At 40.7% G+C, this 17,259-nt stretch overlaps 1 protein-coding gene across 1 annotated transcript in view; it reads right to left on the bottom strand.

Annotated features, from left to right (window-relative positions):
- arfgef2 (ADP-ribosylation factor guanine nucleotide-exchange factor 2 (brefeldin A-inhibited)) overlaps window positions 1-17,256 on the bottom strand; it is a 130,349-nt gene extending 113,093 nt beyond the window's left edge. Inside the window, 4 exon segments of the mRNA XM_034172132.1 lie at window positions 2,688-2,834; window positions 4,930-5,053; window positions 5,461-5,491; window positions 16,956-17,256. Coding sequence (XP_034028023.1) covers window positions 2,688-2,834; window positions 4,930-5,053; window positions 5,461-5,491; window positions 16,956-17,106 — 453 coding nt within the window. The 5' untranslated portion in view covers window positions 17,107-17,256.
- Between the last annotated feature and the right edge of the window lie 3 nt (window positions 17,257-17,259).

Raw genomic sequence — 17,259 nt, forward strand, 5'->3', positions numbered from 1 at the left:
CACCATGACTGCGTCATCCAGTGGAGCAACGTGCACTGTGACTGCATCATTCTGTGCTGTGACTGACGGTAGAGCAGTGGTGCATGCTGGAGCCGGGTCTGCCATCCTCGCTGATGCACTTGCAGGTGGGTGGCTGGCACAGCGGAAGAGCGTTGTGCATGTGAGAATTCTCCTGAAGGCTCCTCCAGTGACCCAGGACACGAGAACACAGGAGGGCAGTCAGGCAACATGGGAGCTTTGGACACCGTGAGCACACGTGATCTGCGCGGCGCAGGGACCGGAGGCAAACGGGGCATGTCCAAACATGGCTGTATCGCTGCTCTGGTTACATGACATGGCTCCACCGGCTTCCATATCAAGGCATGCCGCAGAGCTGGTTTAGGTGGCACATCTGGCGTACTCAGCACGGATGAAGGAAACTGCGGGACCTGAGCCAGTACCCACCCTAACATTGAGTCAAATCAATATTCAGCTGAAAGAAAAAAAAAAAATTTTAAGCAACTTTTTTCCATCTTAAAATTAGATATAATGGAAAAATTGCCTGAAAATAAATGATACATCAGGATAGGACATTCATACATGCCACCAAAGGATTCCTTGGGGCTAAAAACATAAGAAAAAACATTTAAATTAACTTTATAGATCAATAAGAAGCCGAGATATCTGAAAATCTTGTATTTTAAGGTGGCCATGTAGAAAATCCAAAATGGTGGCCATAGAGGGATCTGCACAAATGCAAACACTGGTTTTGATTCCTGGTGTCAGTAAAATTTGAACAAAAGTTATTTTATTGACAAAAATGTGTCATTTTAGATACCAACTCCCCCGTTGTGAAGAAGCTCCACCAATTTTTGGAGTGGGCCCCAAAAATGCTAGTCTATAGCACAACTCCAGACTGCGACCATAGTTTGAGACAGTTCAAGTATTTATTTTTATTTTACACCTACTTGTGCATGTGTGACCCACAAATTTGCTGGCACCCCCCCCCCAGCAGTTGAAGTCATAAACTCTGTTCAAGCCTTGAGAAACAAATTTTAAAAATAAATAAATACATTTCCACATAGGCTGAAACCATAACTGCTGTGAAACATTGAGAAATTAACAGCTTATTTCACTGAAAATCTTCATTCGTACTTCAAATATTTCTCTACACCCCTTTTCAAGTAAAAGCTCACTTTTACCAACCCATGTCATTTAAAATAGTTTGTGTTCCTCCTACCTTTTAGACTGCTTCTTGTGAGAAATAATTTTTTGAAGAATGTGGTTCAGAAATTAAGCAATAGGAATAATAGCAGCAACTATACTCTCAAAATAGCAATCCATAAATCCCAACATACTTTTGGAAATATTTTCATGATAAATGGCTGAAGAAATAATGTTAGCTAGATGTTTACAGTACTGTGAACAAGTTTTGACCTGTAGAGCTTTTACACAGTTCTAAAAATATCAAAGCCAATGGCACACCAGAGTATGTGATTGTGTTCATATAACAAATACATCACTTTTACAGCCAGTTTAGACAAGTTAGTAGATGAATACATAAACATTTCACATTCACTGACTATGTGTTGGACTTCACTTACATCAACCATTAAGAAATACAGAGTACGGTACTGTATGGTAAATCCGCCTGGAGAAGGCATTTCTCAAAAACTGAGTCAGAGAAACCACCAAGACACCCATAACAACTCTGAAAAAGCTAAAGACTTCTGTGGTTTTGGGAGAGAAACCGCACAGTGAAAGTTCTGTGTCTTGTGCCACCAGTAACAGCTCTGTGATGGAACACAGAAGGATTTTCATAGAAGAAAACAGATCAAATCGAGGCTTGAGTTTTGCATGAACTTTCTTGCAAATTGAAACTGTAACATATGATTTAAAAAAATAAAACAAAGAAAAACATCCTTCTCTGTTCTGTTCCACCATGAAGCTGTATATATGCATATGCAACAGACAAAAGTTGCATTAAGTCGCGTGACAGTCAAAAGTTGAGTTGAACACTCAGAGGCTAGATTGCTAACGTTTCAAGATGACTAAAGCTGGAAATAAAATTAACTTTTTTAAGTCACTGCTGCTTTACATACAGATTTAACCACTGCTGTCAAATATAAGCAGGTAAAGTGCATCAGTACTAACATACTGTAAATTGGGCACCACAGTCTCGTTTGAGGGCGGGAGCTAAAGGGTTAAAATATGACACATATGATGTTATTTCTCTACTTCCGGGGACAGAAACATAGCATTTTCTCTGAGATTTTGTGCAAATTGTAGGCAAGCAAAGTGAAAATACAAAGAAAAAGTGACAATGAGGTAGAAAGTGGCCATGTGTTGCGGTTTGTTCTTGACCCAGAGCTCAAACGTGTCAAAGCAGCTTTGCAGGCGAAAGAACACAGTTACTCTGGTTAGCTGTGTAGGCAAACACTTACCGATACAACCTCTCCCATTCGCCTCGTCTTCCCTTCTCCACTGGGAACTGAAGAAAAACCTGCAGTTTTCGCGACTGTTTCGGTGATTGCAGCCGAAAACAAAACAGTACACCAGAGCAGCTGTCCCCATAAGTGGTCAAATTCCACGATATCACGCAGGGTTCAAACAAGACTGTGCTGCCCTATTGGTCTTGATAAACAAAGCAACAACAAATGCTTGAAGATCAGAAGGGCAGCAGATGTCCTGGGGAGGAACTGGTGTACCTTGATGATCTGTAGCTGGACTCCCTCATCAGTCTGAGGACCCTGGAAACAGTTACAGACCGTTTCCACCAGCCGGTCAATCAGCCTCTTTCCCGGGGTTCTGCTGTCTGGAGCTTTTCCTGTGATGTGGCCATACGCGATCAGTTTCTATCATGGAGAGACATCAAACATGTGAGAGTGGCAGTATGAGTGCAGTGCAAGTATTCCCCCCCCACCCCTCAATCAAACTGGAGTTGAATCATGTCCATCATCGTCTTGTGGTTTGTATCTAAGGTAATCAGATTTATGTTGGCGTGCGTACACACACACACACACACACACATACACACACACACACACCCATACGAGGTCTGTTAGAAAAGTATCCGACCTTTTTATTTTTTTCAAAAACCTGATGGATTTGAATCACGTGTGCTTGCATCAGCCAACCTTGAACCTTCGTGCGCATGTGTGATTTTTTTCATGCCTGTCGGATGCGTCAATTGCTTGTAAGCAGCCTTTGTGTGAGGATGGGTGTAGACTCTCGTCATTTTTTCTCTGAAAGGAAATGGCGGAACGACTGGAGCATCGCGACTGCATCAAATTTTGCCACAAACCGGGCAATAGCCAGGTGGAAACCATTTGGATTATTCAGATGGCTTTCGGTGATGATCCTCTGGGCATCACACAGATTAAGGAGCGGTACAACCGGTTTAAAGACGTCCGCACAACGGTGGAGGGCGCGCCGCGCTCCGATCGGAATCAACACGCTGAAACAACCGGATCATTTCCAAAATGAACGCTGTGGTGATGTGGGAGCGTCGTGTGATTATCCAAGAAACTGTGGAAGAGGTGGACATCAGCACTTTTTCGGCACATTCCACTGTGACAGAAGATTTTGCCATGAAAAGAGTGGCAGCGAAATTCATCGGCACGAAGCTGATGGCGCAGCAACAGCACCTCCGTGATGAAGTCTCACAGGACATGTTGTAACATGCCCAGCTCGTCAACCATTCGGAAGATTCAGACGGCTTTCGGTGGCTTTTCAGTCGTGTGACTATCCGAGAAATTGTGGAAGAGCTCGGCATGTTACAACATGTACTGTGAGACTTCATCACAATCACCCACGACGGTCACACAACGGTCCCACATCACCACAGCGTTCATTTTGGAAATGATCCGGTTGTTTCAGCGTGTTGATGCCGATCGGAGCGCGGCGCGCCCTCCACCGTTGTGCGGACGTCTTTAAACCGATTGTACCGCTCCTCAATCTGTGTGATGCCCAGAGGATCGGCACCGAAAGCCATCTGAATAATCCGAATGGTTTCCACCTGGCTGTCGCCCAGTTTGTGGCAAAATTTGATGCAGTCACGCTGCTCCAGTCGTTCCGCCATTTCCTTGCAAAGAAAAAACGAAGAGAGTCTCCACCCATCCTCACTCAAAGGCTGCTTACAAGCAAATGACACAACCGACAGGCGTGAAAAAAATCACGCATGCACCCAAAGGTTCAAGGTTGGCTCATGCAAGCACACGTGATTCAAATCCATCAGGTTTTTGAAAAAAAATAAAAAGGTCGGATACTTTTCTAACAGACCTCGTATATCTATCTATATCTATCTATATATATATATATATATATATATATATATATATATATATATATAGATAGATATATATATATATATATATACACACACACACACACACACACACACACACACACACACACACACACACACAAAAAAAACTTTGAACAATTTATTCAATAATTTTATCATACGAGTCAGTTCTTTTGCATTTATTTTTGAATATATTCCAAATTATGTAAGCAAGTCCCTTAAGCTGCTCCCGTGTTTTCACTCAAGCAGATATGCATGTTGATTTGGCACAATTTCTATGCCAGATGCCCTTCCTGACATTACATGGAGAAATGTGGCAGGGGTGGGGTTTGAACTGGGAACCTTCAGCACTGACACCAAGAGCGCTAACCACTTTTCCACCACCCCTGCATATTATAAAAATCAGGGGTGCAAAAACAGGACTGTGAGGCATGAAAGACTGGTGTGTGTTCGTGTGGAACGCAGCGTCACTGTTACCCAACACGAGAGACATGAAACAGATACGATGAGGATTCACTTGTTAACCTATAAGTTAAAAAACCCAATAAGGACTAAAACAATAAAAGGTAATTAAAATAAGAATGCTTTGGTTGATTCAAACTCATGTGCACAAGCCTGTGTGACTGAGTGTTGCAAATATTCACCTGCAAACAGTCCAACGAGATGCTCGCTATTCGCGGTGACTTTGACTGACAGGCCAGCTCAAAGGGCAACACATATTTGTCTGCCTCAATGTAGTTCACTCTGGGCGGGACGACTGTACCATCTCTGCAAGGAGGAAAGCAACAGCCAGTGAGACGTGGAGCTCGAGTCACCACCAAACTGCATCATAAGCGCAACAAAGTATTTAGTGAAAATACAAGTCACATTAATATTCTGGGGTGCAAAATGTTACAGGGTAGAAAATCTTAAAAAAGTAAAGTTGATTACTATTTTCCTGAAAGCTGTCCTACAGCATTAACGCACATTACCTGAAGGGTAATTGAAGTGTGGCTGATAAGATGCAGTTACAAAAGCAGATAACAGTCTTACATCACAGTGAGCAGCTGGGGTTTACTACACAACACTCCAAGATACGTTTGGATTTAAATCATAAGAAAGGGATGGCAACAACAAAGATAATAATAATTTACTGTTGTGTGTTTGTTTAGAGTAAAGTGTTTTGTTTTACTTACTTCTGCTTCTCAAGCTCAGACTTGATTTCTTCTACAAAGACAAAAAAAAAAAAAATCATTGTTATCAAGCCTAACCTTTGAATCATTCAGTTCACCATAATGTTTAATCTGAGACCATTCAACTCCAGATCCAGGGTCACACTATCACAAACCTGACTTTAAAAAGACTGCCTTGTTTTCTGACATTTGAGTTAGCAGACTCGTGTGTGTGTGTAATACAACCCCTGGCAAAAATTATGGAATCACCGGCCTCGGAGGATGTTCATTCAGTTGTTTAATTTTGTAGAAAAAAAGCAGATCACAGACATGACACAAAACTAAAGTCATTTCAAATGGTAACCTTTTGGCTTTAAGAAACACTATAAGAAATCAGGAAAAAAAATTGTGGCAGTCAGTAACAGTTACTTTTTTAGACCAAACAGAGGGGAAAAAAATATGGACTCATTCAATTCTGAGGAATAAATTATGGAATCACCCTGTAAATTTTCATCCCTAAAACTAACACCTGCATCAAATCAGATCTGCTCATTAGTCTGCATCTAAAAAGGAGTGATCACACCTTGGAGAGCTGTTGCACCAAGTGGACTGACATGAATCATGGCTCCAACACGAGAGATGTCAATTGAAACAAAGGAGAGGATTATCAAACTCTTAAAAGAGGGTAAATCATCACGCAATGTTGCAAAAGATGTTGGTTGTTCACAGTCAAGACAGAAAACTTAAAGCAATATGTCTCAAAAATCGAAAATGCACAACAAATGAGGAACGAATGGGAGGAAACTGGAGTCAACGTCTGTGACAGAACTGTAATAAACCGCCAAAAGGAAATGGGATTTACATACAGAAAAGCTAAACGAAAGCCATCATTAACACCTAAACAGAAAAAAACAAGGTTACAATGGGCTAAGGAAAAGCAATCGTGGACTGTGGATGACTGGATGAAAGTCATATTCAGTGATGAATCTTGAATCTGCATTGGGCAAGGTGATGATGCTGGAACTTTTGTTTGGTGCCGTTCCAATGAGATTTATAAAGATGACTGCCCGAAGAGAACATGTAAATTTCCACAGTCATTGATGATATGGGGCTGCATGTCAGGTAAAGGCACTGGGGAGATGGCTGTCATTACATCATCAATAAATGCACAAGTTTACATTGATATTTTGGACACTTTTCTTATTCCATCAATTGAAAGGATGTTTGGGGATGATGAAATCATTTTTCAAGATGATAATGCATCTTGCCATAGAGCAAAAACTGTGAAAACATTCCTTGCAAAAAGACACACAGGGTCAATGTCATGGCCTGCAAATAGTCCGGATCTTAATCCAATTGAAAATCTTTGGTTGAAGAAAATGGTCCATGACAAGGCTCCAACCTGCAAAGCTGATCTGGCAACAGCAATCAGAGAAAGTTGGAGCCAGATTGATGAAGAGTACTGTTTGTCACTCATTAAGTCCATGCCTCAGACACTGTAAGCTATTATAAAAGCCAGAGGTGGTGCAACAAAATACTAGTGATGTGTTGGAGCGTTCTTTTGTTTTTCACGATTCCATAATTTTTTCCTCAGAATTGAGTGATTCCATATTTTTTCCCCTCTGCTTGGTCTAAAAAAGTAACTGTTACTGACTGCCACAATTTTCTTTCTTGATTTCTTATAGAGTTTCTTAAAGCCAGAAAGTTGCCATTTGAAATGACTTTAGTTTTGTGTCATGTCTGTGATCTGCTTTTTTTCTACAAAATTAAACAACTGAATGAACATCTTCCGAGGCCGGTGATTCCATAATTTTTGCCAGGGTGTATGTATATATATATATATATATATATATATATATACACTCAACAAAAATATAAACGCAACACTTTTGGTTTTGCTCCCATTTTGTATGAGATGAACTCAAAGATCTAAAACTTTTTCCACATACACAATATCACCATTTCCCTCAAATATTGTTCACAAACCAGTCTAAATCTGTGATAGTGAGCACTTCTCCTTTGCTGAGATAATCCATCCCACCTCACAGGTGTGCCATATCAAGATGCTGATTAGACACCATGATTAGTGCACAGGTGTGCCTTAGACTGCCCACAATAAAAGGCCACTCTGTAAGGTGCAGTTTTGTTTTATTGGGGGGGGGGGGATACCAGTCAGTATCTGGTGTGACCACCATTTGCCTCATGCAGTGCAACACATCTCCTTCGCATAGAGTTGATCAGGTTGTCAATTGTGGCCTGTGGAATGTTGGTCCACTCCTCTTCAATGGCTGTGCGAAGTTGCTGGATATTGGCAGGAACTGGTACACGCTGTCGTATACGCCGGTCCAGAGCATCCCAAACATGCTCAGTGGGTGACATGTCCGGTGATTATGCCGGCCATGCAAGAACTGGGACATTTTCAGCTTCCAAGAATTGTGTACAGATCCTTGCAACATGGGGCCGTGCATTATCCTGCTGCAACATGAGCTGATGTTCTTGGATGTATGGCACAACAATGGGCCTCAGGATCTCGTCACGGTTTCTCTGTGCATTCAAAATGCCATCAATAAAATGCACCTGTGTTCTTCATCCATAACAGACACCTGCCCATACCATAACCCCACCGCCACCATGGGCCACTCGATCCACAACATTGACATCAGAAAACCGCTCACCCACACGACGCCACACACGCTGTCTGCCATCTGCCCTGAACAGTGTGAACCGGGATTCATCCGTGAAGAGAACACCTCTCCAACGTGCCAAACGCCAGCGAATGTGAGCATTTGCCCACTCAAGTCGGTTACGACGATGAACTGGAGTCAGGTCGAGACCCAGATGAGGACGACGAGCATGCAGATGAGCTTCCCTGAGACGGTTTCTGACAGTTTGTGCAGAAATTCTTTGGTTATGCAAACCAATTGTTTCAGCAGCTGTCCGAGTGGCTGGTCTCAGACGATCTTGGAGGTGAACATGCTGGATGTGGAGGTCCTGGGCTGGTGTGGTTACACGTGGTCTGCGGTTGTGAGGCTGGTTGGATGTACTGCCAAATTCTCTGAAACGCCTTTGGAGACGGCTTATGGTAGAGAAATGAACATTCAATACATGAGCAATAGCTCTGGTTGACATTCCTGCTGTCAGCATGCCAATTGCACGCTCCCTCAAATCTTGCGACATCTGTGGCATTGTGTTGTGTGATAAAACTGCACCTTTCAGAGTGGCCTTTTACTGTGGACAGTCTAAGGCACACCTGTGCACTAATCATGGTGTCTAATCAGCATCTTGATATGGCACACCTGTGAGGTGGGATGGATTATCTCAGCAAAGGAGAAGTGCTCACTATCACAGATTTAGACTGGTTTGTGAACAATATTTGAGGGAAATGGTGATATTGTGTATTTGGAAAAAGTTTTAGATCTTTGAGTTCATCTCATACAAAATGGGAGCAAAACCAAAAGTGTTGCGTTTATATTTTTGTTGAGTGTATATATATATACACACACACACACACACACACACACACACACACACACACACACACACACACACACACACCACACACACACACACACACACGGTGTCTTAAAAAATGTACCCAAAAGCACAGAAAAACCAATCAATATTATCAGAGATTTTCTGCTTGACCCTGTGGCCGAAGCATGCAAGTTTTCTCCCCAATGCACAGTTTTTAGTTCAGTCTTTCCTCTTTGATGTTTTAACCCTTTATCTTTTACACCACGTGATCAATGTAACCTCCTCATCTGAAGTTTTCTATGAAACAAATCATCCGTCTCCAGTTTTCTGGAAAACCACATAGCAAATTCAAGTCTCTTGCCATTTGCTGGGGAGTTAGTTCACTATTAGACTGAATTTTGCATGGAAAGAGATGCAAGTCAGCCCTTAGGATGCATTGCACAGAACTTGACGATTTTTTTTCTCTAAATTAGGGTCAACTGCAGCATTTTTCCTGGACTTTATTGTCTTGCAGAACAAACTCTGGGGTTCTTGAAATGAGAAAAACATCATTACTTTCCAGTAAAACCATTTCCTGGTATTCATATTTCAGAGTACTTTTGGGTACATTTTTGAGACACCCTATATATATATATATATATATATATATATATAAAATCAATTTTATTTATATAGCGCCAAATCACAACAAACAGTTGCCCCAAGGCGCTTTATATTGTAAGGCAAAGCCATACAATAATTACGGAAAAACCCCAACGGTCAAAACGACCCCCTGTGAGCAAGCACTTGGCGACAGTGGGAAGGAAAAACTCCCTTTTAACAGGAAGAAACCTCCAGCAGAACCAGGCTCAGGGAGGGGCAGTCTTCTGCTGGGACTGGTTGGGGCTGAGGGGAGAGAACCAGGAAAAAGACATGCTGTGGAGGGGAGCAGAGATCAATCATTAATGATTAAATGCAAAGTGGTGCATACAGAGCAAAAAGAGAAAGAAACACTCAGTGCATCATGGGAACCCCCCAGCAGTCTAAGTCTATAGCAGCATAACTAAGGGATGGTTCAGGGTCACCTGATCCAGCCCTAACTATAAGCTTTAGCAAAAAGGAAAGTTTTAAGCCTAATCTTAAAAGCAGAGAGGGTGTCTGTCTCCCTGATCTGAATTGGGAGCTGGTTCCAGAGGAGAGGAGCCTGAAAACTGAAGGCTCTGCCTCCCATTCTACTCTTACAAACCCTAGGAACTACAAGTAAGCCTGCAGTCTGAGAGCGAAGCGCTCTATTGGGGTGATATGGTACTATGAGGTCCCTAAGATAAGATGGGACCTGATTATTCAAAACCTTATAAGTAAGAAGAAGAATTTTAAATTCTATTCTAGAATTAACAGGAAGCCAATGAAGAGAGGCCAATAGGGGTGAGATATGCTCTCTCCTTCTAGTCCCTGTCAGTACTCTAGCTGCAGCATTTTGAATTAACTGAAGGCTTTTCAGGGAACTTTTAGGACAACCTGATAATAATGAATTACAATAGTCCAGCCTAGAGGAAATAAATGCATGAATTAGTTTTTCAGCATCACTCTGAGACAAGACCTTTCTAATTTTAGAGATATTGCGCAAATGCAAAAAAGCAGTCCTACATATTTGTTTAATATGCGCACTGAATGACATATCCTGATCAAAAATGACTCCAAGATTTCTCACAGTATTGCTAGAGGTCAGGGTAATGCCATCCAGAGTAAGGATCTGGTTAGACACCATGTTTCTAAGATTTGTGGGGCCAAGTACAATAACTTCAGTTTTATCTGAGTTTAAAAGCAGGAAATTAGAGGTCATCCATGTCTTTATGTCTGTAAGACAATCCTGCAGTTTAGCTAATTGGTGTGTGTCCTCTGGCTTCATGGATAGATAAAGCTGGGTATCATCTGCGTAACAATGAAAATTTAAGCAATGCTGTCTAATAATACTGCCTAAGGGAAGCATGTATAAAGTGAATAAAATTGGTCTTAGCACAGAACCTTGTGGAACTCCATAATTAACCTTAGTCTGTGAAGAAGATTCCCCATTTACATGAACAAATTGTAATCTATTAGATAAATATGATTCAAACCACTGCAGCGCAGTGCCTTTAGTACCTATGGCATGCTCTAATCTCTGTAATAAAATTTTATGGTCAACAGTATTAAAAGTAGCACTGAGGTCTAACAAAACAAGTACAGAGAGCCCACTGTCTGAGGCCATAAGAAGATCATTTGTAACCTTCACTAATGCTGTTTCTGTACTATGATGAATTCTGAAACCTGACTGAAACTCTTCAAATAGATCATTCCTCTGCAGATGATCAGTTAGCTGTTTTACAACTACCCTTTCAAGACTTTTTGAGAGAAAAGGAAGGTTGGAGATTGGCCTATAATTAGCTAAGATAGCTGGGTCAAGTGATGGCTTTTTAAGTAATGGTTTAATTACTGCCACCTTAAAAGCCTGTGGTACATAGCCAACTAATAAAGATAGATTGATCATATTTAAGATCGAAGTATTAATTAATGGTAGGGCTTCCTTGAGCAGCCTGGTAGGAATGGGGTCTAATAGACATGTTGATGGTTTGGAGGAAGTAACTAATGAAAATAACTCAGACAGAACAATCGGAGAGAAAGAGTCTAACCAAATACCGGCATCACTGAAAGCAGCCAAAGACAACGATATGTCTTTGGGATGGTTATGAGTAATTTTTTTCTCTAATAGTTAAAATTTTATTAGCAAAGAAAGTCATGAAGTCATTACTAGTTAAAGTTAAAGGAATACTCGGCTCAATAGAGCTCTGACTCTTTGTCAGCCTGGCTACAGTGCTGAAAAGAAACCTGGGGTTGTTATTTTCTTCAATTAGTGATGAGTAGTAAGATGTCCTAGCTTTACGGAGGGCTTTTTTATAGAGCAACAGACTCTTTTTCCAGGCTAAGTGAAGATTTTCTAAATTAGTGAGATGCCATTTCCTCTCCAACTTACGGGTTATCTGCTTTAAGCTGCGAGTTTGTGAGTTATACCACGGAGTCAGGCACTTCTGATTTAAGGCTCTCTTTTTCAGAGGAGCTACAGCATCCAAAGTTGTGCTCAATGAGGATATAAAACTACTGACGAGATAATCTATCTCACTCACAGAGTTTAGGTAGCTACTCTGCCCTGTGTGTGTGTGTGTATATATATATATATATATATATATATATATATATATATACACACACATACACACACACACAGAGGTGCTGGTCATATAATTAGAATATCATGAAAAAGTTGATTTATTTCAGTAATTCCATTCAAAAAGTGAAACTTGTATATTCATTCATTATACACAGACTGATATGTTTCAAACGTTTATTTCTTTTAATTTTGATGATTAGAACTGACAACTAATGAAAATACTAAATTTAGTATCAGAAAATTAGAATATTGTGAAAAGGTTGAATATTGAAGACACCTGGTGACACTAATCAGCTAATTAACTCAAAACACCTGCAAAGGCCTTTAACTGGTCTCTCAGTCTAGTTCTGTAGGCTACACAATCATGGAGAAGTCTGCTGACTTGACATCTTGCCTGGGCTAAAGACAAAAAGGACTGGACTGCCGCTGAATGATCCAAAGGTATTGTGAAGAGGAAGATGCAACACGCCAGACCCAACATAGTCCGGCAGCTAAGGGACAAATTTTAGGGGAATCATGCACTTTTATACAAAAGCACCAAAACGTTAGAGGTACTTTATAGTGTCCTGAAGTATATAAGATCGGGAGACATTGAATCCATAAACGTCTACACTCTAAAAACTTGGGTTTAAGAGAATAACCATTTTCAGCCTTCTACAGCATATAATTCATGACAAACTCCTATCCAAATGTCTTTTTAAGTTCATAATATAAACTTGAAGGTTATGAAAAATGTATTAAGGCTAAGTAGGGATGCTTCGAATGTACTTCAGTGTGCTTACACTCTTAGAAAAAGCGTTAATCTAGGGAAAGTGACTAAATATTGTCTAACTCATTGTGAATATCAATATACCTATGCAATATAGCTGTTTGCGAGCATAGGGCAAAGGAAAGATGCTACTCATGCACTCTAACATATTTACACCCTAAAATAACAACAGTGTTTGAACGGAAAGAAATGCTTTTTTAATAATTACAAGAAATCAATTTTGTTTTTATGGCCATAACCATTTAGTTTACAATTTAAAACACTCAGTTTACCTTATGCTATATCTTCCATAACATAAAATCATGACTCTATATTTAATTTACTTAAAGTGACTGAAAGCTGTTTACATGCATAGAAAAAGAAAGTATGCTACAAATGCACTTAAACATAGTTTACACTCTTAAAAAATAACGGTAAATTGTTACAATGTAAGAACACTGTAGTTCTATAACAGTTACTTCTATAACTTAGATTCTGCATGACTATTTATGTTCAAATCCAGTAACACAAAAACTGTAGCACACTACTAGAAAGAGTAAACATTTAAACATTTCTCATTATGGTTAACTCCAAAACCATATCAAAATACATAACTAGTATAAAGAAACTAGACATGCCCATCTTTCATTCCTGGTAGCATGCACCCCGACATACACATAGTTCTGTGGAAGAGAGGCTCATTGTTGTGCATTTGCATGGTTTCTTGCATTGTTTTTTTTTGTTTGTTTTTTTTTTTACAGGAACATCAGATCAGTTCTTTGCAATGCTTTGATGCCTCTGGCTTATCAGTCCAATGTGGCTTCCAGCCATCCTCATCTTGCACCCAGCCCCAACCAGAAGGACTAGGAAGTACTGGCGAAAGAACTGGTTGCAGTAGCCATTCTCTACAGCTTAACAATGTCCGATCTTGATCACTGGCCCACTACATAATAACCATATGATCGTATTGTCATATGAATAGCAAAATATACACTCTATTACTTGTATAACCATGCAAACACCCTTTTTAAAAAAAGCAGCATACAGGGCTAAAATCAAATGTCTCCCGCTTTGACATGACTTAATATAACCTAAAGAATCCCTGGACAAAGTTTGGCGCTTTTGTAAAAAAGTGTACGATTCTATCCCTTAACTGCTGAACTAACAATGCAGAAGAGCTGAAGGCCACTGTCAGAGCAACCTGGGCTCTCATACCACATACCACACGAGCAATAAAATGTGTTTAACGTGTAAAAGATTAAAAACAAAACAAAAAAAACATGAAGATGTTGAAATGGTGTGTATGTGTGTCAGTTGGGGGGGGGGGGGGGGTGCAGGTATTTATTTGTTCTCTGAGGGGGGCTGACTCTCCCACACTTTGAAAACCCCTGGTCTACAGGAATTGGACCAAAAAGGGATCTGTGCAATACCATCTTTTCATGGGCATAAGTGAGGAACTACTGGAGTTTTCTTTGACTATATAGAACATAAGATTTACAATTTTACTTACAACAAGAACAACTGTCACATAGACTGCATTTCATATCAAACAAAGATACAGGGAGTGTTGCATCATAAATAATGAGTGTCACTAGCAGGCACGGAGACAGGAGATAAAACAGCTCAAAGAACACACTGACCTGTTTGCCTAACTCACAATGACCTGAATTTCATCATGATCAATCCTGTAATCCAACAGGATGTGTGTGTCCTATAACAGACATGAGCAGTAACTGAACTCGGATGATCATTTCCTATGCAAACATTACCAAGGTTACCCTGATCACCTCAGGACAGAAGTAGTGCTGAATGGTCTCATTACACTAAACAGCAACAATTGTATAAAACCTTACAGAAGTAGCAGAGGTCATGAACACAATTTGTTCCATTTTATAGTAGAACTGATGTTCATAAACATTTTTGGGCTAATAGGATTGTAAAAATCTGGAACTCATTAGACAGAAATATTGTGAATTGTAATAATGCTATTTCATTTAAGAATGCTTTAAGAAAGTTCAATTTATGTGGGTGGGGGAGTTACATGTCAATACACCCCTTGATTTTATACTGATTTTTGTTTTTATGGTGAATAAAGTATCTATCTATCTATCTAAGAAACTGTACCAGCCCCGATCCGAGAACAAGAGCTTGTATCTCAAAGAATAAGCTGTTATATGTCTTACTGGTTTCTGCTCAGTTTCACCCACATGCACAAAAGCAACACAGTCAGGTCCATAAGTAGGTAGACAAGTGGACAGTGACAATTTCTGTAATTTTGCATCTCTACACCACCAAAATGGAGTATAATTATGCACTCACAATGTAGTCTTTCAACTTTAATTCAAGGATATTAACAAACAACTTTAACCATTTAGGAACTACAGCTTTATTAACACACACAGCCTCCATTTTCATAGTATAACTATTTTAATACAACCCATCATTTTTACAGTTTTCTTTAGACAAAAAGGGGATGATACATGTGCATTTCCAAGTCACTGAATATATCTTGGACTTCATTTACATCAGTCATGAAATACAAACAGTACTGCATGGTACTCTAGGTAGGCTGTTTGTGTTTTTTTTTCAGTGGGGTGTTCTCAATAACTGAAAAACTCTGCAAGAACACACAACAGTGAGGGAAGCCACCTGGACACCGAGAGAACTTTAAAGCCCCTTTCACTTCAGGCCTGCACAGAGTAGCATTGTGCTGCGTATCTTTTATACAGGAATGGCTGCATATGTTGCGTGGGGGGGGGGTCCTTTGGCCCACCCCTTCTTCTGTGGTTTTGAAACTTCATTGCCTGCAAAGTTCAGCAGAGTCCAGCGGAATGAATAAAATCTAGCAATGCAGGTATGTGCTGCTAAAAAACCTCAAGTATTTTTTTGCCGGACTGACGTAGGGTAGCGTACAATTGTGAAGGCTTGGTGAACAGTGGCGCAGTGTTACATAGACTAGCATACAGTAGCGGAGCGTTGCATAGACTTGCGTGGAGCACTGGAGGCAGTGCTCTATGCTGAATGTCCACGAAAAACAAATTAAAAAAATTAAATGTTTAATTTTTTGTGTCCATTTCGCGGACCCCTTTGCGTCCCTCAGCGTATTGCCATGGAGGCCTGCATAAGCTCAACGCAGTTGTTACGCCGCATTACGCAACTCTACATTGGCCCGGTGTGAAAGGGGTTTAAACTCTGAAGCAGTTACAAGCTTTTGTGGCTGTGGCTGGAGAAACTACATAATGCAAGTTTTGTCCGTTGCATTAGTCACAGCTTGATGGTTGTATGGCACAGAGAAGGATTTTCTTTTTAAATAAATAAACTGAAAAGAAGGCGTGGTTATTTTACACTTTTCCAGAAGGTACATGGGAGACTCAAGCTGACAACTGACCAGTTTTCATTCAAAAACTTTCTTTGTTCCACTCCCTCATAAAGTTGTATAACTGGTGATGCAACATACAAAACTTGCACAAGGCACAATTTATCCAATCACAGCCAGTCTTGGTGTCACTCGTCTTTTTTTAAAGAACCATCTACTCCAGAAAGATTTGTCATACTGTTTGTGTGTAAATGAAGTTTGACATATTTAGCGACTTGTGCATTTTCCTGTATTCATTAGCTGACTTGTCCAAAGAAAACAGGTTATCAAAGGGTTTATTTGCATTAAAACAAGCAATCAGAGGCAAAAATGCAGAAATCGTTTCAGTGTCCGAATACTAATGGATCAGAGCGCGCCGGATGCGCAGAGACAGATGTGCGCTGCACTGAGTGGACGTCAGAGGATCCTGCACCAGGACTGGGTGACAGTGCTACGTACAACATGGGGATTGGTCTGTTTAGCTAGCTAACCTCACCACACACACTTACTGTGTTTACGGACGGTGACAGCTATGGTGGAACGTCAAAAATCTGGTCATGAAGTTAAAAATATGGCTCAGTAAAGGTGAAAATCATGACATTACACGAAAGACGAGTAAACGTCCGTGGACATCAGAGGAGGAGCTAAGCTAACGCTAGCAGGGAGCTAAACGGGCAACTCCAGTATATTAAAAAAAAACAACAAAACATTTACAATCGAGAACCCCAAAGGAAAAACAACAAGTGGAAGCCTCCTACCGAGCGCTATCTGACAGGCTTTGCGCAGTTGGCTGTGCTGGCTCCTCTTCACCCTCCTTATCCGACAAATCTTCTCCAGCGCCCGAGACAGAAACATGCTCTTGGTTTTGCTGCTTTCTGTCTTTGACTGCTGCTGGTACTGTTGGTACATCTCTCGCTTGAATCAGCGCTGTTCCCTCAGGCCGTCATTTTGCGGCCTGGCCCTACGAATACAGACAGGATACAAACAAGGCTACCGACAGAGAGGCTATCAGCGGTGCTAACTCAGCGCCGCCATGCCTGCGACACGTCACGCTGCCACGTG

The sequence above is a fragment of the Thalassophryne amazonica genome, chromosome 6, assembly GCF_902500255.1.
Source record: "Thalassophryne amazonica chromosome 6, fThaAma1.1, whole genome shotgun sequence".
NCBI classification, from domain to species: Eukaryota; Metazoa; Chordata; class Actinopteri; order Batrachoidiformes; family Batrachoididae; genus Thalassophryne; species Thalassophryne amazonica.